Source organism: Echinops telfairi, unplaced genomic scaffold (genome assembly GCF_000313985.2).
Source record: "Echinops telfairi isolate 266 unplaced genomic scaffold, ASM31398v2 ScPeMD7_7467;HRSCAF=8505_1, whole genome shotgun sequence".
NCBI lineage: Eukaryota > Metazoa > Chordata > Mammalia > Afrosoricida > Tenrecidae > Echinops > Echinops telfairi.
The window spans coordinates 17990328-18016132 of record NW_022111368.1 but is presented as its reverse complement, the minus strand read 5'-3'; the positions used below and the strand labels follow the sequence as shown (position 1 = coordinate 18016132).

The following is a 25805-nucleotide window of genomic DNA, read 5'->3' as shown; positions in this document are numbered from 1 at the left end:
CCTCTCCCATGTCCCCCCGGAACTGTCAGTCCCATTGTTTTCTCCACCAGATGGTTCATCCAGCCTATCTTATTTAGACAGACCTGCAGAGACAATAACATGCACAAACACAACACAGAGCAAAACCAAACAACAATATACCACTGACAACATCAAAACACAGGAAGCTTGTCGTTAGTTCAAGGATCGTTTCTTGTCATCCCTGTGATGTATATAAATTTTTTTTTTGCTATTAGGATTGTCCTGCTGACTCTGCTCTAGTTGTTGTAAATTTTGTGCCAGCATATCAGTCATGAGTCTTTCTTCCTTTCTCAGGTGTGCATGTATTGCTATGAAACTTCCTCTGATGATTGCCTCTGCTGTGTCCCATAAGGTTTGGTATGTCGTGTGCTCATTCTTGTTGGTTTCTAGAAATTTCCTAATTTCATCTCTGATCTGTGCCTGTATGCACTCCTTTTGCAATAGTTATTCATCCTCCAATTGTTTGCTCTTGCTTCCTTTGTCTTCCTTATGGCACAGTGGGCAGAGAGGGGTCTGTATGATTCTCAGTCTATGATTGTCTGTAGCCTTGAGATGTGTCTCCTGTAGGCAGCAGATTGAGGGGTTGTGTTTTCTAAGTCAGTCTGCTAGTCTCAGTATTTTAATGCCTTAGTTCAGGCCATTGATCTGCGGACTCTGTGATGTTACACCTTTTTTGTTGAGAGTTTTCATGGTGTCACTCTGAGTTGGAACAGACTGGGTGGCACCTAACAACAATGGAGACCCCCAACACTGAAGCAGGTACATAAGCATTCGGAGCTGGGGGTATTGCCCAGTGCCATTTGAGAATATCCAGCCACCCCAGATCTTTCACCTCAATTCCTACCTGAGGCATTGCTGGTTCCATAGAAGTGTTCTTGCCTTCCATGAGGGAAACTTGAGTTCAATTTTCAGTTAGTGCACTCGAGTGTGTACAGCTACCACTCATCTGCCGTCGGAGGCCTGCATGTTGTTAGGCTGTTGAACAGATTTCAGCTGAGCTTCTAGACTAAGTTGGGTAGGAAGAAAGGCCTGATGCTCAGTCTACTTGCTAGAGTAGACTGAGAACTGTAGGGATTACATCGGTCCACGCTTCACTGGAGTTCAACATGTCGCAGCACTGGGCAGTGCCTTACTCTGTTGTACAGTAGTCACCATGAGTCCAGGCAAGTCTGTGGCAACAAGCAACAACAGGGACTTCCAAATGGTCAGAATTTTACCGTGGGAGTCATTGCTTTGACTTTCCATTGTTGTTGGGTGCCATCCAGTCCGTTCCAACTCAGAGTGACGTCATGACAACAGGCGGAAACAGCGCCGGCCTCCCATGGCGGCCACAACAGCAATCCTTCCCGTCAACAGTCCTCCTCTTTTTGATTGTCCCCCTGCTTTCCCAGGCATGTCCTTCTCCACGTTCTGGTCTCTCCTGATAATGTGTCCTAAGTACGTGAGACAAAGTCTTGGCCGTCCTTACCTCTAAGGGGCATTCTGGTGGTAATTCTCCCAAGACAGATGTGTTGATGGTTTTGGCAGTCCACAGTACAAGGGTCTCTGTTAGTAGTTCAGAAACTAACCGTTGGGTCTGTCCATTACGCTTTGTCCCCACCTCAGCAAACAGCTTGTCATTTGTGGCTTAGGTCAAAGCAATAGAATAAAAAATGTGACAGCAGCCTCGAGGGGAGAGGGGAGTCCTCTTTGGCCCAACTTCTGGAGCTTCGGATTTGAAAACATGTCAAATTAGCTAACAATCCTCAGGTTATTTTATGGGCTAATCTCATTTATACTGCAAAAGGTAACCAATCATTGATTACCATCCTGGAATATAGTCATCACTGGGTCTTCTACTTTTAAACACCTCCAACACATAGGAAAAAGGGCACCTCCTACATTTCCATCCACTGAGCCAGGCTATGTGGGCAACGTGTTGCTTTAACTTACTGTGCTACCCTCCCATTTATCGGGGGAAAGATGAATAACTCTTATAAGTCAAACTCTACTTCTTCACTGCTAGGGAAGATCCCAACCTCTTTCCAACCCTGAAGAACTTAAGATTTGAAAACGTCTCCGCACCACAATGAGTATCATACGTACAGGTCTGACCCATCTAACTTGTAAACATTTTAAATAGCCATACATCAAAATACATTACTATACGAACTTGGATGCTTTCAGAAATTTTCTTCCCAAAAGTCTCAAGGGCTTTTTTTTTTCCCTCAGCAATCCAATGCCCCCAGCAAAGCAGAAAACCGATCTTTCAACGAACAGTCCGTAATAGGTTAAGTTTCCATATTTTATTAAAATAGCATATTCATCCACTGTTAACCAAGAATAGGTTAACCTTGTTTTCTCCCAGAACACGCAGCACGACACAGTAGTGATTCCGACGTCCGTAATCATGATATAACCAAACAGAAGTATTTCAAAAGTCAAGTATGTAACTAAAAACTAGACCTCGGACAAATCCTGGATTGAAAGAAACATAAAGCTCTCAAACAGAATTTTTATCAGCCTGAACAATAAATGTCAGAGCGCCACCCACCTGGCAACACTGCTGTCTTCTCTTTTCTTTATGCATAGTATAACGTCTCCTTTTAAGTACCCACTTTTATAAATAAAATCGGCATTTTCATCCCATTTAACGTTCCTTTTCAGCTTCACAAAGAAACTAGTAAATAAAACTGTCAGCGACAGTCACAACATATGCTCTCACAGCAAGATAAAAAACGTGAAAATATGCAAAGATGCATCTACCCTATTTTACACGTAAAAAGAGGTTTAAAAAGTGCAAGGCAAAATCTGCAGTTTTGTTTTTTTTTTTGGAGGGGAGGTTTTAGGCACATCCATTTCGTTAAAGCAAGCTTCAGAATGAAATTCCAGTTTTGTTCTTCATGACACCTGTTTTCAGTCTTTCTTCAAAAAATAGTAAAAAGGAAAACAAACAGACACAGCCCATCAAGTGTAAAACAGGAAGGCTCCCGCCGCCCGAGATGCGAGCTTCCCTCAGTCATGGCGTGGCCGTCCTTTTTTGATTCTGGCCGGCTTGGGTTTGGGGATGTACTGATTATTTGCCTGGTACTCGAGTTCTTTGCGGAAGTAGTGGATGGCTTTGTTTAGGCCTTCTTCCAGGGGCACCTGTTTAAAGAGGAAAGCGAGTGTGAGAGAGAAGGCCACAGTAATGTAAAGTCTTTCTCGAAAGGAACTGACAGATGATCTCAGGGAACATCACAGGAAAAGGAGATTCTTACAGATTCAAGGTGTCCCTAAGAGGTCTACCAGTGTAGGGCGTGTCCTAAACCAGTCTCTTTTGAAAGCTATGGGGCAAGTTTGGCGCAGAAGCAAGCAGACATAGCGGGGAACTTCACACACAGGCCAGAGGAGGGAGGGGGAAAGATGGGGATGAAGCAGGTCAAAAGGACGGGGCCAATCCTGGCTGAGGAGCAGAGGGCTTAGCAATATCTTACAGGAGGGCATGAAGGCCAGTTCACATTTCTGTCAGCCCCCCCTCATGTTTAAGATGCCGTTCCAACTGCATGAGAAAAGCACAAGAACCAGGGGTTCTGAGGAACTTGCCCCAGTCCCTCCACCTCGCCTGGCCAAAGTCTTGCTGGGTTATCGGCAGACAGACAGGTCCAACAGAGAATAGATGAGGTGAGCCAAGCCATGAGGGGTGTGTGGCTATATGAAGATAGGGCTCCCTGCGAGCCGGAGCCACCTCCCCAAAGAATAGAGAACAAGTGGCAGATGATAACACTGAGACTCGGATGCCTGGGCCCAAGTCCCTTCACAGGGGGTACCCCACGAGGACGGGGGCCGGGACGTGACTTCAGAGCTGCACGTACCACGGGCTCCCAGCCCAGCATCAGCTTCGCTTTCTTGATGTCTGGCTTTCTTTTCTGTGGGTCATCCTGGGCTTCGGAGAGAAACTGGATTTCACTCCCACTACCTGAGTGGATTAATACAACAAAAACCAAACCGTTAACCAACATCACATACCATTTGGGATTTAAAATTTTTCCACCTCCTAGGAAAATGGAAATCTGGGAGTGAGAGAAGGGGATAGATGTCACACGTGCACCCCCTACGGGGCCGCTCACCAGAGAAGCGCATTGGTAATGGCAGTGGCTGAGTCTCGAGGGGAGGGGTGGGGTCAGGAACCCAAGCTCATGTGTGCTCCCTGAGAGCTTGGCAAAGGGGCTGCTGATTCTGCCTCTGGAAGACTGAGTTTACCAAGTACAGGAGTGCCAGCCAGGTCCAACTCCAAAGGAAAGGAAAATAGCTATGTGTGGCAGTCACATCGACAGCCCCCAATATCCACACCCCTGGTGGGCCTGCTCTTGTGGAGCACGCTCCCGTGGAGTCTGGGCTGACCTATAACTGGGTTAGCCATCAGAATGTGGGGGGCAAAGCACCTCAGGCCAGTCCCGGGCCTCCACTGTGTACACCCTGGCCACTTAGGCTTCAGTGCCCGTGCAAGACTTGCATCAACGGGTCACATGTCCCACTACCCTACTGGAAAGACCGCATGGACAAGTCTGCTTGTCCCATATCCTAGCTGGGCTCAGACCCGGGATGGCCAGCCAGCTGAATGAAGCCATCGCCAGTGACCAATGGTAAGGCCTGCAGAGCTGATGTCTCGAGCAAATGCAATGATTTTAAGTCACTGTGGTTCAAAGACAGGGGCTCCAGTGGTGTGGAGGCTACGAATTGGGCTGCTAACCACAAAGACCGCAGTTCAAAACCACTAGGCGCTCCGTGGGAGAATGTGATGGCTTTCAGTGTCCATAAAGAGTTCCGGTCGCCACGAGCCGGGATGGACTCGGTGGCAGTGAGCTTGGTGGTCCGAGGAGGTTTGTTGTGTAGCATAAGCAGACACATTCTGATTATCTTGTGTTCCACTTAGTGTCGTGTGCTCCTCACCACGCCATCGAGTCCAACTGCTCGCGGGGGCGTGTCCGAAGCTGTACATCTTCCTCCCATGGAGTGACAGACTCGAACTGCTGACATTGTTAGCAGCCCAACCCTTAACCAACTCTGGCACCAGGGCTCCTTGCATTTTGATCACCCCAAATCGACTGCCACAGAGTCAATTCCAACTGATAATGAGCCCACAAAGGGTTCCCGAGGCTGTCCATCTTTACAGGGACAGACAGGCTCGTCTCTCTCCTGGAGAAATGACGGGCCTGTGGGTAGCAGTCTAATGCCATCAGGGCTCCGATGTTTGGGATTCCGAAAATGAAACTCACGGCCATTGAGTCGATTCTGACTCAGTGACCCTAGAGGACAGGCAGAAATGCCCCTGTAGGTGTCGGAGACTGAAACTCTTTACAGGGGCAAAACGCCTCATCTTTCTCCCATGGAGTGACAACCACCCAGTGGTTTTAAACTGCTGACCTTATGGTGAGCAGTCTGATTTGTAATCACACTGCCACCTGGGCTCCTGTATTTTGGATTCCCATTTCATAAATGTGAATGTGCGTGTGGACCATCTGAGGAGCTGGACAATTGGCAGATTCTAAGTCCAGAGGTCTGAGGTGGGTAAAGCCGGGTGGTGTCACCCTGCCCTATCCCCCTGAAATGCTACGCTCTGCACTCACACCCCAAGCAAGCCAGTGGCCACAATGCAAATGAGCTCACCCAGTCCCATCTCAAGCACCAGCATATCCATTTCTTGTCACTCGCTGGAGACCTGCAATTATCGCCATGAACAAAACCCACCCCCTCTCCCCCATTATCTCGCTATTACTTAAAGAATCAGAAAACAATAAGGGTCCCTGATAGAAAGTTCTGCTTTCCCCCGATTCAATTAGCTTGTATTAATTACACATCTCCTAGTCCAGGTGCTATCAGCTGATAGCGTGAGTGCACGCTGACCTCACTCAGGAAGTGATTTATTCTACTTACCAACAAGGTTTTTAATTAACTGAGCAAATTCTAGGATCGTGTGTTCTTCAGGGTTCCCCTAAGGAAGAAAGGTTTCTGGTTATCAGTGTGATAAAAACACAACCGCTGCACCACCCATGGCCGTGCCCGACGATGCTTGTGGGCGGAACCCTCCCGCCCCCCAGCGCCCTTGTCCTTGCACTGCAGACTCTCTCTGGGCTCCAACCTATTTGTGAGGATACTTGCTCAACCTGCACCTTGACCTTTGGCAAGCCTCCCCCTTCTGATACGTGCTATCTAAGGAGAACATGGATTCACTGGTCTAACCGCCCCGATGATTTCTTGTGTAATGTAACGGTGACTTCAGTGGCGCTTTACATAAAAGTTTGGGTATGCAAAATTAGCTCTCCGAAGAAAAGTACTGCGTTAACCATGTGATTTCATGCAAACATCCAAGCCCGCACATGGAAGGAAATCACAGCAGACGTGAAGTGCAGCTCCCAATGGCTTCTCAGATGGACAGTTGAGGCCAATGAGGAAGGTGTGCAGAGTAGGATTTTAGGTCAACAGAAGGAAGGACATTCTGTTGATCGGAACTGACCACAGGTGGAGGCCAGTGCTTTGAGGACACGCAAGTTCACTAGCGCTGAGGGTTGTCAGGGCTGAAGGAGAGACTGGGCCCAACAACTCAAAGGTCCCCTCCAGCATGCAGGGAGGTACTCTGACTGTGGACACCCTGGTGGTAAGGACGGCAATCTGTACATCTGAATTACAGCTGTGGTCACTAAGCAGAAAGCTTTCTTCTTAACGATGTCCATCTGTTAAAAAAAAACCTCCTTGACGTAACTCCTATGAAGCTTATCTGAGCTATAGCCGTCACATGAAAGGCTCACAAAAACGTGTCCACCTGCCACCACGGATGGACTTTAGGACTTTTTAGATGTGGATCCTTTAGGAGGAGATGCCGAATCATAGTGACCCTGGGGGGCAGGGTCGAAATGCCTCTGTGGGTTTCTAAGGCTGTAACTTAATGGGAGTAGACAGCCTCATCTTTCTCCCGCAGAGTGGCTGGTGGTTTCGAACTGCTGGCCTTGTGGTCAGCTGCCCAGCTTGTAACCCACTGCACCACCAGGGCTCCTGTAGGTGGAGGGCAGAAGCTCTGCGTTCCCAAGGTTTTGCAGATGTTTTATTATTTTTCTGTAGCAGCTCTGTGCTTTCTTTCCCTCCAGCATCCAGCAAGGCAGCAGATGCGCACGTGCTAACAGTGCCGAGGCAGACGAAGACGACCCTGGTGTTCACCGCGAGAGGGGCTGCCGGGGTCCCGGGAGAGTGAGCGGAGAGGAGGTACTCACCAGGTTGACGGGGCTGCTGACATTGCTGTTCATCAGAGACACAAGCCCGTTCACGAGATCACTGGAGAAAGGAAAGGCCTGCTCTAGCAATGTCTCTGCTCTCTGCTTGTTGACACACGTGAGGGCCGAGCACCAAACACACACAGTCAGTTACCCACTCTCCCAGAACGCAACAGAGAACCCAAACTGAACAGCGGAACGGCGACACAAAACCCTATGCGTTCAGATGGCCCAAGTTCAGCTGAAGCCTCTGTGGATGAAATGATCTGATGGCTGGGTTTGCTTTCAGGGAGCGAGGAGCAGGGTGCCCACGAGGCCAGGCTGAAAGCTGAGTGTTGGGGGCTGATCTCTCATCTTTGCATATTTCTGAAATTAACCACCCAACTGTTTAAAGTCCACTAAAATATGCATTCGCCCAAATAGATGGGAGTCCATATGAGGGTCTGATGAAAGTCTCTGGTTTAATGTGCAGCCAGGCATCTGGCCTAGATGAGAGCAGATGATTAAAACAAGAACAAGACCCACTGAGGTGAAAGAACTTCAAGGATGTGCTCCCCAAACTGGCACACTACAAATAAAGCCCAACTCCCCTGCGGGCAGAGAGAAGCTGGAGCATCTCTCCACTCCCCTAACCTGCCCAGCGCCCCCTCCCACGAATCGCTCTGGGGTTTCTGAATGCTGCCGATGGAGCATGACTGGGCTGTGAAGGTGAAGGTAAGTAAGCAAATGTCCGCTTACCAAAGGTTTGGTTCTTATTGTCAGAGGCTTAAAGTGTGGCTCTGTTAAAAAAAAGTTACTTTGTAAAAATGACACCTCACTGCCACACACACTTGCTCTTAAGTCTATTTTAAATTGGTTCTATTTCATAAAAAAAGGACTCTTTAAGTTTCTGTCCTGGTAATCCGAATGGAATCTGTTTCCAAATGTCTCCTCCTTCCAATCATAAACGGGTTGGGGCTTTGGGGGATAGGATGTGATAACGTATTTCTGCCTCATCACGGAGACCATGGGGGAACCCTAGACGCACGCATTCCCAGCGCGCTGCCACAGGGAAAGCAGATGCACAGAACCGCTTGCCTGTGATCTTGACTAGAAACTGGCACGACGTCACAAAGCATGCCGTGGTGACACGGGTCTGAGCATCGGTCATCAAGCAGACAGTAAAAGCTGCCACTCAGCAGCATTCACTTTTAAAATACTGAAACGTGGGGGTGGGGGGTGAGAGGGGGAGTGAACATTTAAACTTCACGATGGCTAGACTCATAGGTAGTCATCGTCTTCACCGGGAGGGAAGAAGAACGGGCAGGTCAGTCTTTTGAAAAAGAAAAAGAAAAAGCTGGCAACTTTTAAAAAAGGTCAAAATCGTATAGATCACACTCGTGTAACCTGAAGCTCTTGAAAAGTGTCATTTTGACAAAGGGACTTTTTTAAGGAAACAAAACAAACACAACCCAGCATGCCTTTCTGAACTGTGAATGAGGGCGGAAGCGGACGACGTCAACGTCAAGCCGAAACTCCACGCAGCCTCAGAAACCAGCAGGGCCTGCCCCAGGCGAGTGTGGATTTGGGGACGCTCTGTGTAGTCAGGGAGCCACAAACTCAGACGTGTGTGCATTTTCTGTGGAGCCAGCGAATCTGTTTCTTTTAAAATATATATAAATAAAGGGTTATTTAAAACATACACACACGCACATACAGCTAATTTTCCCAGCATAAGCTGTATGCTGGGAAACAATCTATTCACTGTGGGGGGCTGGGTGGGAGAACATACTTCTGCAGCATTTATGAATAAAAGGCTTATTAATATTTCTAGTGACTCAGGCTATCTCTCCACATGGGTGTGTGTGTGTGTGTGAGAGAGAGAGAGAAGCTGTACCCAGGCCCGTATGTCCTGTGGGTGCCTCTGGTCCTGAGCTGCAAGAGAACTGGGTAAATGCATCAGTGAAGTTTTAAAATGTCTTAATCTCTAGCGATTAAAAAAAAATTGTATCTGATGTCTTTGGAATAGGAGTAGTAAGAGTTGGTTTGCACCAGCCCCATTTTATTGCACAAACTCTCGTTCGTGCGTTGGAGGGGTTAAAACTGGGAAGGGGGTGGGGTGGACAATGACAGGGAAGGCAACTCAACAGAACTGAACATGTGAAGCAGCTTCCAAAGCAGTACAGTCTGCGGGTAGGGCGGATGGAAAGACATCATGAACAGATGGTACTGCAGTACACAGATGCATCACAATAGTCCAGCGCTCTCTGTGCTTGCACTAAGAACTCTGAAGGGAAAGTGAGGTCTCTCTCACAGACCCCAAACCCCAGAGGGGCTTTTTCCTCCCTTCACAACACTGCAGAGTGGGAAGAAAAGGCACTGACCATTTTATAGGTCGACTCACACTTTTCATTTGGACGGAAAGTGAAGTTTTGGGACATTTTCTGGAAATGTCAACAACTGTCATTTTAATGCTTCTTCTTGATTAATTTCCACCCAGAGTCCTCACACATCAGGTAAAAGTATCGATGGCTACTCTGGTGGAAGGGGGCAAAGGGTCGTCCCAGACCCACCCCCTCACTCTTGCTCCAGGCACCCTGCAGTCCCGAGGTACCAGCAACAGTTCCCAGTGGACGGGGCTTCCAGGCCATCTGACTGCGGAGTGAAAATCTGGTGTGGAAGCGCAGGCGCTTTGTGCAATGATAGAGCATCCTGAACACACAGTCACATGGTTTACAACGACCAGGAATACTAGAAAGTACATTAGCATGGGCAACTATTTATTTGCCACCCTTCTCGGGACCCGAACTCATCTTTTCAAACTAGTTCCCAATGGAATTGACCAACCAAGCACTAGAGTGGTAAGTATTTCTATGAAAATAATGAAAATCGCACAACTTTAAAATAACTCAAGTATATCCTTTATCTGCGTTTAGTTCCACCCTAAAGTTCTACAACTACAAACAGTCTATCTTATCCTGTATCCTTCACGAGCGTAATCTCATCCACCCTGGAAAGCCACATTTAAAGTGGATGGGATTCAGGATGTGGAGGCTTGTTGGATAATTATGGTCATTCTCTTTGGTCTGCTTGTATGCCCATCACTTAAGTCATTCTCAAAGCTGAGCACGTTGACCCAACAAACACTCAACCTCACTGCCATCCAGTCCAATGCATAAGGAGCTCTGCAGACAAGGTAGCACGTCCTGAGAGTCCAGGATTGTACAAGTTTACGAGAGCACCTCGTCATTCTCCCCTTAAGAAACACTAGGTGGCAGTAGAAGCTTAAGACAACGAGTCACTGCATGCTGACCCATGAACTGCAACAGCCAACCAAGCTTCAGGATATGGATATGGATGTAATACTGCATGGTTACACAGAATTGTGAAGGGTTTGCCCACTGTAGGACTGTAATGAACTTTTCAGCAGCCATGTTCACAGACTGAAACTGATCCTGGGCTATTCAGTCTATAGACTTGGGTCTCCCAGTCAGCGCTCAGGTTAAGGCAACCTCCAGGAAGGGTGTGCTTCCTGCCATGCAGGCAGAGCGAGCGTGTCCTACCTCACATATTGGAATGCCCTCGTCTGAGATCCGGATCCATACACCTGGAAGGAAATGAAAAGTCAGTCTTCCTGGAAAAAAACAAACAAGCCTGAGCTCCACCAAGGCCCCGATGCTGACCTTGTTCTGTTCACTCAGACTTATGCCCCCAGTGACGAGAAGGTGGTAGCCCTCCCTAGCAAATGTGTATACACAATACAAAGTTATCCCTGGGGGAGGGGGTTCATAATAGAATCTTACCAAGTCTCAGGCATTGCATTAGTTCCTGGGGACTCTGGTTTCAGTCTCCTCAGGGTGACAGCCCCATACAGACACAGCAGCCCACAAAGACACAAACCAGTGGTTCTCAGCTCTCACTGCCCAGGAGAACAGCTGAGCCCTCAGCTCTAGACAATTCCTCACAACCTCTGGGGATGTGGGCCAGGCATCTCCATGCTTCAATCCAGCGAGCCAAGTGATTCTAACAGCCAAGGCTACTAAGAGCTGCCACGGGAGACGCTAGCGCTAACAGAAAGAGGTGGCAGATGAGAGGACTAGCCACACGGGCCTGTGTCCATACCTCCGTGCTCACCACACTAATTTAAGATCAGGCTTCCCTCAAGGCAGCCTGGGGCTTAGAGCTAACTTGTCAGGCTATGTTCTCCCGGGGCAAGGCCACACGGTGAGAAAAGAAAGGCTGGGGAACAGATGAACAGTGGTTTCTGTCAAAAGACTTAGACACTGGGCCTCGGAGAAGTCGATCCACCTCTCCTTTGCCATTCTGTTGGGAGTTTGCTTTCTGACTTGTGTTACGGCCTGTCATTCTTGAGTTTGCTCAGTCAACGGTGATGGGGTACAGACACACCTCCACCTACTTCCTTGAGTTTGTTCAGTCAACGGTGATGGGGTACAGACACACCTCCACCTACTTCCTTTGTATCTGCCAACCACCTTACGTCAGGGCCTGCCAGCAACAGCGGGCTCTGCAGGCCTTCTGGCGTGTTCTGCAACATTCATAGAAAGCTCACTGCACGCGCATCAGCCCTGGCTGGAGGCCAGATGCTCAGTGGAATCTAAAGTTCCACAGGACTCCCATGGTTAGGATGGCTCGCACAGGTACCGCTCAGAGCCGAGTCCACACGCAGGAAGCCAGGGCCAGCTCTCAGGCCCACCCACAGCGGCCTCTCTCCGAGTGCTGGAAGGACAGGAAGCAGGCACTGGCGGGTTTGCTGCATTGGTCAAATGGCACTGCCAAGAATCATGGCGAACACGGCTCCATGACAGGGAAAAGAGATCTGGAATGGAGACACTCAGAAGCTTGGGTTTCACCTAACTCCAAAGGGAAGTTTAGAGCTGCACCTGGGGAGTCCAGAAAGGCTACCAGAGACGGACTCGCCCGCAGCTGCTGCCTCATCCACCGCGCCTTCAGGTGGGAGAGCCACAGCCAAGGAGCCGGGCCGTCCTCAGAGACGGCACTGCAGGCACACCTTTCCCACCTTTCTGGGTGCAGGCATCCGTCTGGCCATCCCCTCCAGGCTGGGAGACTGCAGGGCTCTGCTGCAGGCACACTTGTCTCGGGGAGCCCGAGCTGTTCATCACGGGTCTGGTGCAAAAGCCCTTTAATCGCCCTCTGCCCAAAGCCATGCATTTGTTAAATGTTGCTTCGGTACCAGGGGCAAGTGAGTCAGGGCAAGGGCAGTGCTTGTGGCAGAGGTGGCAGTGGGGGAGGGGTCCCTGTGGCCCAGGGCTGTGGCAGGAATGTACAGACGATCCAAGGGTACGGGGGCTTAGGTGCAGCCTGTGATAAGGTCTTCCACCGAGGACATGCACATCGCTAGGATGCAGCGTGAATGCTGCCCCCTGGACGGGTGCATCAAGAACTCGTCCTTCCTGGAACTCTTAAGAAAGTGAGGGTGCGGTCTAGTTTCTAGATTATAATCCTCCCAAGGCTGCTAACAAGGAGTCCTGGCGGTGCAGTGGTTAAAGCACTCCACTGTGAACAGAAAGGGCTATGGTTTGAACCCGCCTGCTGCTCTATGGCAGGAGAAAGACTGGGGGCTGTGGGTGCTCTGGACACCCTCTGGGGAAGTTCTCCTCTCTGGCACGGTCACTGGGCGCACAGTCTGTACTAGGTGTGCTCAGTGTGAACGTGAACAGTACAAACGGTGGAGGGTGTGTACGTAAACACCACGCCCCCAAAAGCCTGTACCTGAGTCTCGTGCCAACTCTTAACTTCGTTCCTCAAAACGCAAACTCCAATTCACTGCCTGCAATCACTTCTGACTCACACAGACCTGACAGGACATGGTGGGGCTGACCCGGTAGATTTCTGAGACCGGCTCTTTATCTGGGAGGAGAAGGCCTCGTTGTTCTCCAGCAGAGCGGCTGGTGGTTTCAAACTGCTGACCTTTTGGCTAGCGGCCCAACATGTAATCCACTAAGCCACCAGGGTTGTTCTACTTCGTTCTTCGCACTGCAGCAATGCTGTGTGTTCCCTATGATCTCTCACTCTATGACTCCCCAAGAACACTCTTTTGGTGGGGGTGGGGGGAAGTTATGATTAGGCACTCAAAGGCAGAGGGGAGATGTATTTTATTTAAGGACCTGGCACAAAGTAGGTGCTCAGAAGTATTTGGAGATGAACAAGCAGGACTCTACTGCTGAAAGCGGGCACTCTGTCCTGCATCCCTTGCCACTGCCCCGTTTCCTCCTACTGTGAGACAGGGCAGCATTTAAGACCCTTTTCTTCATTTCACAGCATGGAGAGATGCAAGGAGATGTAGGTAGAAGAGTGGAAGTCGCTTCAGAGCCCCGAGTAACTGCGGGCTATACGCAGGCCACCGCGGCTAGGCGACTGAGAAGCTTCCGATGGAGGGGGGAGTGAGGCAGGCCTGGGAAGGGGTGGGCAGGCGGCAGCAGGATCAGTCAGGCCGGGGACATCCTCCCAATGAACACACATGCTCACTCCTGTCTCAGAGTAGCTACAGCACTGTCCCTCTTCTCCACAAATAAAGGCCCAACTTAAGACACAATAGGATTGCTAAGAATGCTGTCACACTAGTGTGGAATTGGTGTCCAAAGAATGGTTTCTTGAAAATTTCTCCTTGGAAGACAGCCAGGGTTCAAAAGGAGAGCGAGACCTGGACTCGGGCCCCAGTGGGGCTGCCTTCTGGCCGGTCCGCAGGCAGCTTTGCCTCGTCTCGCAACTGGAGATCAATCAGTCATGTGGCACGCCAATCTCAAACCCCACTGTGAACGCACGTGTGCGTGTGTGTGTTCCCCGAACCGTGTCTCCTCCGAAGGGAACTCGGTACTAAGCGCCTTCACCTGAACAGTACGCATCTGCTTTCTAACCCTACCAAACAGCGACAAGACCTTTCCAGTTTCGCTTTCAAACATTAAGCAACACTTTGGAGTACAAGCTACTGAGCTAGAGAGCCACGAGCTACATCCCCCGTGGGTTATCCTAACAGGTATCTGGATGGTAGGGACTCAAGACTCAAAGCTGCACCAAAAGAGTGACTTCTGCCAACGGGGCTCCCACAAGGGGCAGATGGCAGGGAGGAGAGGCAAGGGCCCGCTTTGGAGGCGGGAGGATCACACACTGAATGGCCCACCACGAACGCCATCTTCAGAGTTTGAAACGATGTTGGGAAAAGAGCAGAGCCAAAAGGAAAGAAAAGACAGGTCCCTCCTCTCCCCCAGCCGCCTCTACCTGGTGTGATAAAGCAGTCTTCTGCGAGGTGGGCGGGGTGAAGAGTCACGAGGCATGTGATCCTTCCCAGAACCGTCTGGCAAAATGCTTAGAAAAGCTGGCAAGGGTCATTCCACTGGGAGGGCAGAAAAGGACTGAAAGGCTAGTGATTTCATCAACGTATTCACGGGAAATAGTCCTCGTGATAAAAGCCAAAGGAAAACACTTTCTGCGCAGCCCTCCCCAAGGACTTGAACCTCCTTCCACCAGAGGGGTGGGTTTCCGAGCCAATAAACGGAGGCTGCGTCACAGCACGCACCGGAACGTCTCACCCTCACCGAGGGCACCAGCCATCTTTTTCTCCCGTCGCTGGCACAGAAGCTCGCTTGGCACGAAGACAACCCATCCATTATGACCGTCTGCCAACAATGCATTTATTCTTGCGGCAGGCCCGGGGACTTGCTCTCCGACTTAGCACAGGGGCCTGGTGGCTGCCAGGGCTGCGATAAATCAAGAAGTTGTTTCTTGGAAGGCCTCTAGCCATTTACAAACAACACAGCTCTGATCTCATGATGTCAGGAAGCATTGCGGAGTGTGGCACAGCGGAGTGGCCAAAGATGAGAAATCATTTACATGGGAACCGGCCTTAGGGGGATCGCTCTCACTAGAACCTGCTGCCAAGTCCCGCTCCCAGCGCCCTGGAGGACAGGGTGGAACTGCTCCCCAAGGGTTTCTCTGAGACTTAACTCCTTACCAGCTGATATCTTTCTTTTTCTTTTGCAGGGTGACTGGTGGATTCGAACTGCTGACTTTGTGAGTAGCGGACCAACTCATAACCCACTATGCTACTAGTGGTTTCTGGAACTCCAAAATGCAGGAAAAAGGGAAACATGGAATAAGGACCAATTTTCCGAGAAGTAATCGAGGCTTTTCTGAGCAAACATCACTGAGTCGACTGTGCAGAGGAACGTAGCCACCCAGAACCCAGGGATTAGTTCATCCAACATTTACTGCAGGCCTCCGAGGCTGGGCACGCTTCTGGGGGCCGTGGGCAAGACAGATCACTGACATCCAAGTGCTTACATCATAGGGGCAGGGATTATTCTGTCCTTTTGCTGTAAGAAGCCTTAGTCGTGTGGGTGGCAGCTCTGAGGGCGTTCTGAATCCTTCTCATCAGGGATTGAACCTAAGGATGGCCTTGGGGACTCCCCAACTTGCAATGAGGGTTGGAAGTGAGGGATTTTTGCGGGCAGCTCCCTCTACTTTCACAGAAGACCACGGCAATTAACCGAGAGGCAGGATCCAGGCAGTAGGATGAGCAGGGGCTGGGTCCTGGATCTACTGAGAGCGCAGGTCCATTTGGTGGACCGGACATGTGGTGTGTATGTGGAAAAGTGGGGAGCCACATTTGATAACAAAGCATGGGTCTTAAGGCGCTGAAAGAGGAGAGTTACCATTTACTGAGGGGTGAAGAACAAGAGGTGTTGGTTTAAGGAGGAACAGAGCACCTAGGGCTGGGGTCAGGATTCCCATCCCCCCGTAACAATGTCAGATGTCACCAGCCTCGGCGCTGGGAGAGCCACAGCAGCCTGTGACTAAGCTTTGGTTCTAACTGGTAGCACAATGGCTGCACATACAAGAACCGGTAGCAGTGAGAACTGTGCTGAGCCCTTTCATAACTGAACTATTTTCTGACTTTTGTGCTGATGTCCCGAGTGTTCAGCGACAGAAGGCATGCCGCTTTTTTAAGGTAATAGGAACTTTGGTGCGTATGGGTGGTGGTGCGTTTATCGCTAAGGCTGGTGGGTGCCATCTGTTTCTTCAGACTGACACAGTTATACAGCAGCAGCATGTACTCCAAGTGGGACAGCACCTGCCCCAGGAACCGAAGAGACTGAAACTACTGGTGGGTGACATGTATCTCGTGGGTCGTAATAGGATTTTAAGACTGTGGGCTCTGGGGCCATGCTCCCAGGATTCAAAAAACCATCTTCTGGCCATGTCAGCTTGGGCAATTTATGGATGCTCTTTGTGCTTCAGTGTTCTCATGCGGAAAACAAAAGCAACACCACCTCCCTGGGTTTAGGGAACATGTCATATTTGATCTGCTGAGCACTAATGACAGAAGACTTGACCGGCTGATAACACCAAGAACATAAAGAAAGCAAAAGGCCCTTAAAAAGGCAGGAAAGGGACAAAAGAACGGAAGTGGATGCCAGGAGAGACGGCGATTCGCTCTTGAAGGAGGAGAAGCCCAAGTGAGTGGAAGGAATGAGGAGGCGGAGACAGAGCACGTCAGGGTCTGCACAAAGACCTGTGTTAGAACGTCAACGAGAGACCGCAAACTCAGCGGGCTAGCGATGTAGGGCGCATCGAAAGAAAATGGAAAGAATACCATCTAAATATATCTATAAAGAACTGGTTAATATGCAATGATTTCAAAAGGGACAAGATTATCTAGAAATGATGGCTTTGAAGGAAGGAAGAAGTCCAAGCTGCACTGACAGACCATTAGTGAAAATCATGGCTCTAGGAAATGACGCAAGACCAACCGAAGTGTTTTCGCATGACAACGCAGCACTCTATGCCAAGACATTTGGACGACAGCTACCAGGCCACCCGACGGAAAGATCCGCCTCTGTGTCCACGCCAAAGAAAAGCGCCCCAGCACAGCATGGAAATTAGCCTAAAGATCGACAGTAGTAGTATTGCACACAAGTCAAACTCTGCTGAATATAATTCAACAGCTGCAGCAGTACAGCCAACGGGGAGCTGCCAGCAACTCAAGCAGGGTTCATTAGGGGACAAGGGATGAGAATAGCGGGGGACGGCGCAGTGCGTCGCTCTGTCATACCGGGGTTGCTATGAGTCAGAATGCACTCACTGGCACAACGACCTACACCCCACATGTCCGTTAAAGGATTAAATGAGCTAATAAACGTAAAGGGCTTAGAACAGTCCCTGGTACTTACGAAATGCATCTTTGTCTAGGTGGATGAGGGATGGGTCAATGAAAGAGGGGGCAAGAAAGAAAACAAAGTCGCTCCCGAGTTGATTTCCACTCATGGGGAACCCATGTGTCAGAGTAGAACTGGGCGCTGTAGAGCTTCCAGGGGCTGTTTGGGACAGAGAGCTCCAAGGCTTTCTTCTGAGGTGTTTGTGGGTAGATCTGCATCTCCAACCTTTCTGTTAACAGCTGGGCATGTGCGCCGTTTGTACCATGCCGTTTGTACAAAGAGATGCACCGATAAAGACCAACGGATAGCTAGATCAACAGAGAGGAGCAGATGTGATTTCCAGCACCCCCTGGAATATCCTTGGCTGCCAAGCAACCATTCTGCAGAAATCCTGAGTGCTTTCCCACTCAGGGTACCCATCAAACACCGAGTGTATGGTCGAAGGCTTCAGGAGCTGTAGCTGGAGAGAGCAGAGATGCTCAGGCAGACAAGCAGGAAGGGGAAGAGGAAAGGGAGGGGGGAAGAGAAGCAGAGAATGAGAACGCAGTGAAAGCAGAGACAACCAGTCATAGTTTAACAGGAACCCCACCCCCGAGGCACTCATCCCAGAGGGAGTTCAAAGAAGCCTGGTCTGTCCCACAGGCACAGGGCGAGGTGGGCACACGTGTGGGATACACAACCCAGCCTATGGCCCCACAGACAGGATTAGGGGGCCCCGGAAGGGGCTGTGTAGCTCTAAAGGCAAGGGTTAAGCACTGGTTGCATGTCCTCACTGCTTACCCTATTTTTGAACCACTGACCCCAGACCACCTGTGCTTAAATCTCCATTTGGGGGTCCAGCAGCTTCCCTGGATTGAGACGCAGTGGCCAGGGAAGGAGAGCTTTGCCCAGGTAAGTGTCAAGAACCGACCCCCAATCATCTCTATTTCTTCTGACGTGGTAACACCGCTCAGCAACATGAGCGACACAGAGTACACACACGGCTATGGGCCTGGCAGGACAGAGCGTAGGAAGTGACAACACGGACGAAGCCTGCAGCCCGCTGCCCTAGGGCATCATTGGGCTCCGCAGGATCTCCTCTAGAGGCCGTCAGCACACCTCTTCTGGAGCCCACATTCCCGTTTCCTCCCCTCTGTTCAGGAAGCCAATCAAAGGTGGCTGCATACATATGACCACGTCTGCCCAAAGTGGTGGGTGCCATCAGAAATGCTGTGGGCCGAGCCCACACGTGGGTTGCCCTGCAGACGTAGGTGGAGAAGGTGCCAGTGAGGCAGGCACAGGTACATACCGTGAGCGGCTCCCCCTGGAGGGCCTGCAGGATGAAGTTGCTGACCACCCGCCCGTCGTTCATGTGCATGCGCGGCCCGAAGGTGTTAAATATTCTCGCCACCCGCACTTCCACTCCTTCCTGCAGTGAGAGGGGGAGAGGGAGGGAAATGTGCTTCGTTACAACATCTGCACTCGTGCTCGCTCAGGTGCCCTGCAGGTAAAATGTTGTCAGAAAACACCCTGCTCTTTCATGTCAATGAAAGCACACTTTATCGTTTTGGTTTCTGTTTGGATTCTGTGAATAGCTCAGTGGAAACCAGTTTAGACACTCAACTTGACCCCCAGCTGGCGGACGGATTCGTGGAGACCAGTGTGTTTTAGAGAACTGCATCCCACTGGCTTTCTGCAGCAGTGAGCTTACGCGAAGGAGCCCTCGTCCTAGTGGCAGAGTGGATCGAATAAGTGCTTGGCCGCTAACCGAAAGGTTTCGTGGTTCCAGCCACCAGCTGCTCCATGGGAGAGAGGTGTGCGCTAGTAAAGATTACACACAGCCTTGTAAACCCTGTGGGGCAGGCCTATTTTGCCTCTAAGGGTCACCAGGAGTGGGAGTGGATTCAACAGCAATGGGTTTGGCTACAAAAGTGAACGCCAGGCCTTTTCTTCTGCATCGCCACTGGCTGGGTTTGAATTTTATTGGTAGCTGAGTGCAGATGTTTGAACCGCCACCCAAGGACTCCACAAGTTATACCAAAGAAAGCACAATGCGTCCCCGTCTCCATCCTGAAAGGTTCCCACCATGAACACTCTGGTAGGAAACTCTGGGGGTGCTGAAATGGGACAAGGGAAAAAAGCCACATGGCATGCATCCGATTCTATCATCTTTTTAACATATTAGGGTATGCAAACTTGCCACTCAAAAGAGATTTTTACACATCAACGAAGGTATTATAGGTGACCAGGAAAAAAAAAGGTGTGATGGACATAAAACAAAGGTTATTCCCCTACCCTGACATAATTCACATATCATACCATTCAGTAGTTCAATAGCATCAAGAAGCGTTGTACAATCACCACAATCAATTTTGGAATAGTTTGTTCATTCTTGTACTCCTTGTGATTAGCTCCCCATTTCCCCACCACCCTCGCCATACCCCCGAAGAGCTACAACTGAAGCTTCTTGTAAGCTGCCATCAAATTAGTCCCCAAATCAAGGTGAGCCCACACACAATGAAGTATGGCTGTATGGCTCTGACCCACAACCCTTCTCCCTCCCCAACCCCCAACTGATTTTGGATCAGGTCTTGTGAGCCAGTGGTTTACACTGGCAGATGCTCAGATGTTGATCCACGTTCTGCCTGAGTCTGGAAGCTCAACTGAACCCTGTTCCATGTCATGGCAACCCAGGAGCCTCCACTGACAAACTGGGATTGCTGTGCCAGGACACTGGCTCAACTTACACCCGAGTCTCCAGCATAGAGAGCAAGACTTGTGCCATTCAGCTCTCAGTGCCCTCATTATATTACTGAACCCTCTGCTGCGCCCTCTGTTCTGACTCCGCACAGCCTTTCAGGGCAGAGGCACGCACAGTGCCTTAGAAGGCTTCCAACAAGCAGATGGCCACATCTTTTTCTCTCCCGAAGCTAACATGTTACAGTTACTGTTACTAATTGTGGTTAAAAGTAACACCAAGCTTTGTAAACAATTTGAGAGAGAGAACAGATTCGAGGACTTCCCATACTTCACTACCTCTAAGCTGTATAGTAAGTATAAAACACACCCGAGGGCGTGCACCCAACACATGAGCCCTGGGAGGGGTTGAGGCCCTCAGCTTTCCCAGCCCTGTCTGATCTACTCCAGGGTCCGGTTGGGTAATCAACAGGTCCTGTGAACACAAAAGGTGTCATGTCTCAAATATATCCTGTTTGAAAATTTTTTTAAAGCCTCATTTTAGAAATCCACTCCATAAAAAGTACTCAAAATAAGGATAAAGTTTACAGCAAATCCATGTTCATTCACCACAATATTTATTGGTGAAAATGGTAAGACTTGAGAGCAGAGTAGACACAATTCATTATAAAGCCTGGAAAATACAGACACTAATAGCCCTCTCTTATGTCATGGGGTTCAGATAACTCTTTTTTTTTTTTCTTTAATGCTATGTTTTCACTTTTTCTTCTTTTTGTAAACAAACACATCTGTCTCACTGTTTTGAATAGGCAGGGGAAAGCCTATTTTTTAAAATACAGAATCAGAGCAGTGAATATGTGTTGTAAATCCACTTCTTCAAGCAATCCTATGCAATTCATTTCACAGGCTACTTTTTGTGGGTAAAAATGTTGCATCACATCTTCTGAAATGGTGAGCTTTTCTTACGCATGGGTCTGCTGTGTACATTCTGCCATTCTCTCAGCGTCTGGGGGCAGGTAGGAAAGTGTGCTGAGGGTCTTGGGTCCTTGCATCTCTCTTACCTCGCTCCGGATCCACACCACCTACCCTGTCTGGTTCTCAAGTAAAGTCAAGAGAGGACTTGTATTATACTTTGTAAGAGGCTGCATACACAGGCCAGGTGATAAACTAGTGTGAGGCAGTGAATTTGAGTTTCATGAGAACTGCTGTCAGAAGGTGCCATGGTGGTGTTCACCTTAACCTTGGTTTAGGTGCTCAGCTGCTAACAGGTTCAAGTCCAACCTGAGGGAGGGGTGGTGATCAACTTCTGAAAAATTCACCCAATGGCACCGCTACAGAGCCGAGTTCTCTGACTCATACTGGTTTACCATGAGTCAAGAGTCCACAAAACAGCCCTTTGCGGGCCTTAGTTTAAAGATGACTAGTTTCTAACTGAATTTGTTAGAGTCCTGACCACTAGCCCTCTTGCCCTCCCTCTCGTCAGTGGAATGGCAATGGGGAAAACACATATAACACACATGTGCACAGTAAAATCTCTCCATTAATAATTTAGGCTTAGCAAACAAGCTTAATAAATTAGGCTTAGTAATAACAAAGGCTTAGCTTTTTTAAAAATTCATGAAAAATAGTCAGTGAAATTAATCATAGAGTATGATTAGAAATATAGTTTAGAGAAGGTACTGATTTTTTAGATTGTGATTACTTATAGTCAAAACAGTTATTGTTTTCTTTTCTAACTCTACCACCTTAGATCTGGCAAGATTTAGGAATCTATAGGACACTCCCCTAAGCTACTGGGGCTTACGCAACACAGTATTTTTCAACCAGCACAGTGATTATATGGTGGGCTGCTAACTGAAAGGTTAGCAATTTGAAATCATGGGAGAAAGATGAGGCTTTCTACTCCCATAAAGAGTTAGTCTCAGAAACCCATGGTTCTACTCTGTCCTATAGGGTGGCTATGAGTCAGAAACAGCTTGATGTTGGTGAGTTTGGGTTACAGTGAGTTAAAGGGGGCTAGCGCTAGTGGCACCCGGGTTAAGCCTGCTCAGCTAATTGGACGGTGGGCGGTTTGCACCACCAGCCGCTCTACAGGACAAAGAGGTGGCTGTCTGCTTTGCTACAGACCATGGTCTTGGGAACTGCCCGGGGCCGCAGATCTACTCTGCCCAACAGGGTTGCCACGAGTCAGAATCAACTTGACAGCTATGGGCTTAAAGAGAGTTAAAAGGAATAAGCTGCACATGCCCCCAGGTCCCCACACTGGCTCTCCCTGGGACTGGAGCCTCCCAGCTGGCCACGCTGGCCGCAGCAGCCTCCTCTACTTCCCCTGCATGGTAGACACATGCAGCTCTCTCTGGACGCTGTGATACAATAAGGGCTGAGACATGCGGGTTTAGTGGGAGCTCACTTCTAGAAACTTGTAGCTACCCCCTCCCAGAAATCTAGTATAATGCTCTTATTTCTTAGGACTAAGACATAAGCTATTGATTCAAAGTCCAGGAATAAATCGATCCCTTTCTTTACAGAGAATATTTATGGTGGGGGTGCAGGGGAGGCTAAAAATATTGATCTCACACAGAAAGTAACTCAAATGTCCAATTGCGCTTCACTGACAAGCCAGGAAAGACTACAAAGGGGATGAATATGGCTTTATTTTAGGAAGAGATTAGAAAACCAACAGCAAACTTAACAATAACCGAACTGTCGAGCCTGGGGAGGGGAAGCTCATTGGGCTACGTTTGCAACAAAGCAAATACTTACTAATCTCCATGACCTTCTCTTTTCTCCCAACAATGCCCCAGCACACCACCTCACTCAAAGCTGAGGGGTGCAGGCAGTGATCAGCCAACACCTAAAGGAGGTGCTTTCGGTTTTATTTCTGTTTGGATCTGGAACCAAAACTCATTGTCGTCCTAGTTGAATTCCAACTAGCTGTCTGGTAGTGAGTCCTGGGTAGAGTACTGTATGAAGGCACTGCACACCTAGTCTGATGTCTGTTTTCACTGAGGGGACGTGCTGGAGGAGAACACAGCGTGCTGCACAGGGAGAGGCTGTGCCAGCAGAGAAAGGAGACAGGCAGCTCAGAAGAGAGACACCCTGTTCACCACTGTGCCCATACTGGTGCTGAAGGACCTAAGGAAGAACTAAAAATGGCACGGAAGCACTGATGATCCTGTGTTCCCTGGTGCTTCCATCATCTCCCTCGTACCCCAGAAAGGGGCATTCACATCCCCCTTCACCTCTGGCAGTGCGAAACCGCCAACCACTCCATGGGAGAAGGAGGAGACCTTCTACACCCGTGCATTTAGTCTGGGAAACCCATGGGGCAGGTGTCCTCTTTCTGTAGGTTGCTGTGAATCAGAACTCACTTGGTGGCAGGGAGTTTGGTTTCTGAATCACTTCCGAGAATGGCAGAAGCAATCTGATCAGGAGGACAAGGTGGCTGAACCACTGAATTCTCCTGCGGCCTCTAAAAAATGCCTCTGGTCCGGTTCTGCTCCCTGCCCCGGGATCAGGCAGCAGCCGTTACAGACTGCACAGCTCGCTGTGTTGATGCAGGAGTCTCGGGAGCTTCTGGGTGACGACGGCACAGGGAGAAGGTCACAGGTCAGGAGACCGGAATACCTGGAGGAGTCCCGCCAGCTCTGGCAATCCCCAGCTCTCCGAGAAAGCTCCGGGCATTTTCTTAGAAAACGTCCGCTTCTTCAAGAGAAGATCCTAATCTGAATCATGGGAGCAAGGGCTACTCTGTCTCCATCACGAGACCCAAGAATGTACATGAAATGGCTTTGATAACGGGTATGTATTTTCTTGGCAATCTTCCTGAAAAAGTTTGGCTTACTTTTAACCATTAAGACAACTCCCCTCTGCCATAGAGACTCGGGAATGCAAATGCTTACCCTCGCATGTCCAGGAAGTGTTATTCGGATTCGGCATCTTATTGCATTTAGGTGATGTTGGTACAGCCAACTAGGTCTCCATTTACCAATTTTTATTACAAGTGGTACTGAACATTTGGTTGCAGTCTGCACCATGCGTCAACACGTTTGTTATTTCCATTTTCCACTGGTGTACTGCCCCGTCCCTGTCCTTCCCTGTGTGCCTTTCATGCTTGGTAAATGCTGACTCTGGTCAGTGGAGTTGGTTTGATATTGTTGTTGTTGTTGTTATCGAAGGAATTTGTCTTTTGTCATTCTTTTTTTAAAATCATTTTACTGGGGGCTCATACAACTCTTAGCACAATCCATACATACAATTGTATAAAGCACATTTGTACATTCATTACCCTCATCATTCTGAAAACATTTGTTCTCCACTTAAGCCCTTGGCATTGGCTCCTCATTTTTCCTCCTCCCTCCCCCCTCCCTCATGAACCCTTGATCATTTATAAATTATTATTTTGTCATATCTTACACTGTCCGACGTCTCCCTTCACCCACTTTTCTGTTGTCGGTCCCCAGAGAGGAGGTTATATGTAGATCCTTGTAATCAGTTGCCCCTTTCTACCCCGCCTTCCCTCCACCCTCCCAGTATCACCACTGACACCCCTGGTCCTGAAGGGATCATCTGTCCTGGATTCCCTGTGTTTCCAGTTCCTATCTGTACCAGTGTACATCCTCTGGTCTAGCCAGATTTGTAAGGTAGAATTGGGATCATGATAGTGGGAGGGGGGAGCATTTAGAAACTAGAGGAAAGTTGTATGTTTTATCGTTGCTACACTACACACTGACTGGCTGATCTTCTCCCTGCGACCCTTCTCCAAGGGGATGTCTAATTACCTACAGATGGGTCTTGGGTTTCCAATCTGCACTCCCTCTGATTCACGATGATTTGACTTTTTGTTCTTTGGTGCCTGGTAATTGATCCCTTTGGCACCTCATGACCACACAGGTTGGTGTGCTTCAACCATGTGGACTTTGTTGCTTCTGAGCTGGATGGCCGCTTGTTTACCTTCAAGCCTTAAAGACCCCAGACAGTCAGTTTGATTTTTGTTACCTCACAAATGGGCCAACATTCCTGAGTGTTCGTCACACAGTAAGTAGCCTAAGCTTACCCCTCACAGTTAGGCCAGAGGACAAAACCCAAACCCTCTGGCACTAAGTCGGCTTTAAGGCACAGTAACCCGGCAGACAGTGCAGAATTGCCCATGTGGGTTTCTGAGACTGTAAATCTTCGTAAACCTCATCTTTCTCCCTTAGAGCAGTTGGTGATCTCGAACTGCTGACTGTGAGGTTAGCAGCCGAATGTTTAGTCCATTCCCCCGCTGGGACGGAGGCCAGGAGGGAGCAAATACTACTCTCACCAACTTGTGGGTGGGTTGGTGGGGCCGGGAGAGAGGACCCATGGGGAGGGAGTGGCAGAGGCAGGACACAGCCTGGTGCAGAGCCACAGCCTGCATCACCTGATATAGTAGAGACTCATACCCATCTGACTCCATTGTTATCCAAAGGTCAGCAGATCGAACTAAACCAGTGGCATTGCTAGAGAAAAGACCTGGCTCTCTGCCCTCATATCCACTGCCACAGAGTTGATTCCGAGACTATGAATCGTTATGAGAGCAGACGGGCTCATCGTTCTCTCGCCTGCAGCAACAGGTGGGTTTGAACCACTCGCCTTGAAGTTAGCAGCTCAACTCCTAATCTACCTCTTGGGCCACCGGGGTCTTATGAAAACAGATGCTGAGTATTTTAATATCTCTCTCTCTCTC

At 49.3% G+C, this 25805-nt stretch overlaps 1 protein-coding gene and 1 long non-coding RNA gene across 4 annotated transcripts in view; one reads left to right on the top strand and one right to left on the bottom strand.

Moving 5' to 3' along the window:
- LOC123520947 overlaps window positions 1–8097 on the top strand; it is a 32502-nt gene extending 24405 nt beyond the window's left edge. The window contains exon 3 of the long non-coding RNA XR_006679456.1: window positions 7125–8097. This is a non-coding gene — a long non-coding RNA (uncharacterized LOC123520947). The remainder of the gene's footprint in view (window positions 1–7124) is intronic.
- The window catches only part of UXS1 (UDP-glucuronate decarboxylase 1), a 110299-nt gene continuing 86785 nt past the window's right edge, over window positions 2292–25805 (bottom strand). For all 3 annotated transcript variants that reach the window (XM_004704327.2, XM_045283908.1, XM_004704328.2), the window contains 6 exons: window positions 18708–18827; window positions 10790–10833; window positions 7248–7308; window positions 5917–5974; window positions 3855–3958; window positions 2292–3147 (listed from right to left, as the gene is read on the bottom strand). In XM_004704327.2, coding sequence (XP_004704384.1) covers window positions 3016–3147; window positions 3855–3958; window positions 5917–5974; window positions 7248–7308; window positions 10790–10833; window positions 18708–18827 — 519 coding nt within the window. In that variant the 3' untranslated portion in view covers window positions 2292–3015. The remainder of the gene's footprint in view (window positions 3148–3854; window positions 3959–5916; window positions 5975–7247; window positions 7309–10789; window positions 10834–18707; window positions 18828–25805) is intronic.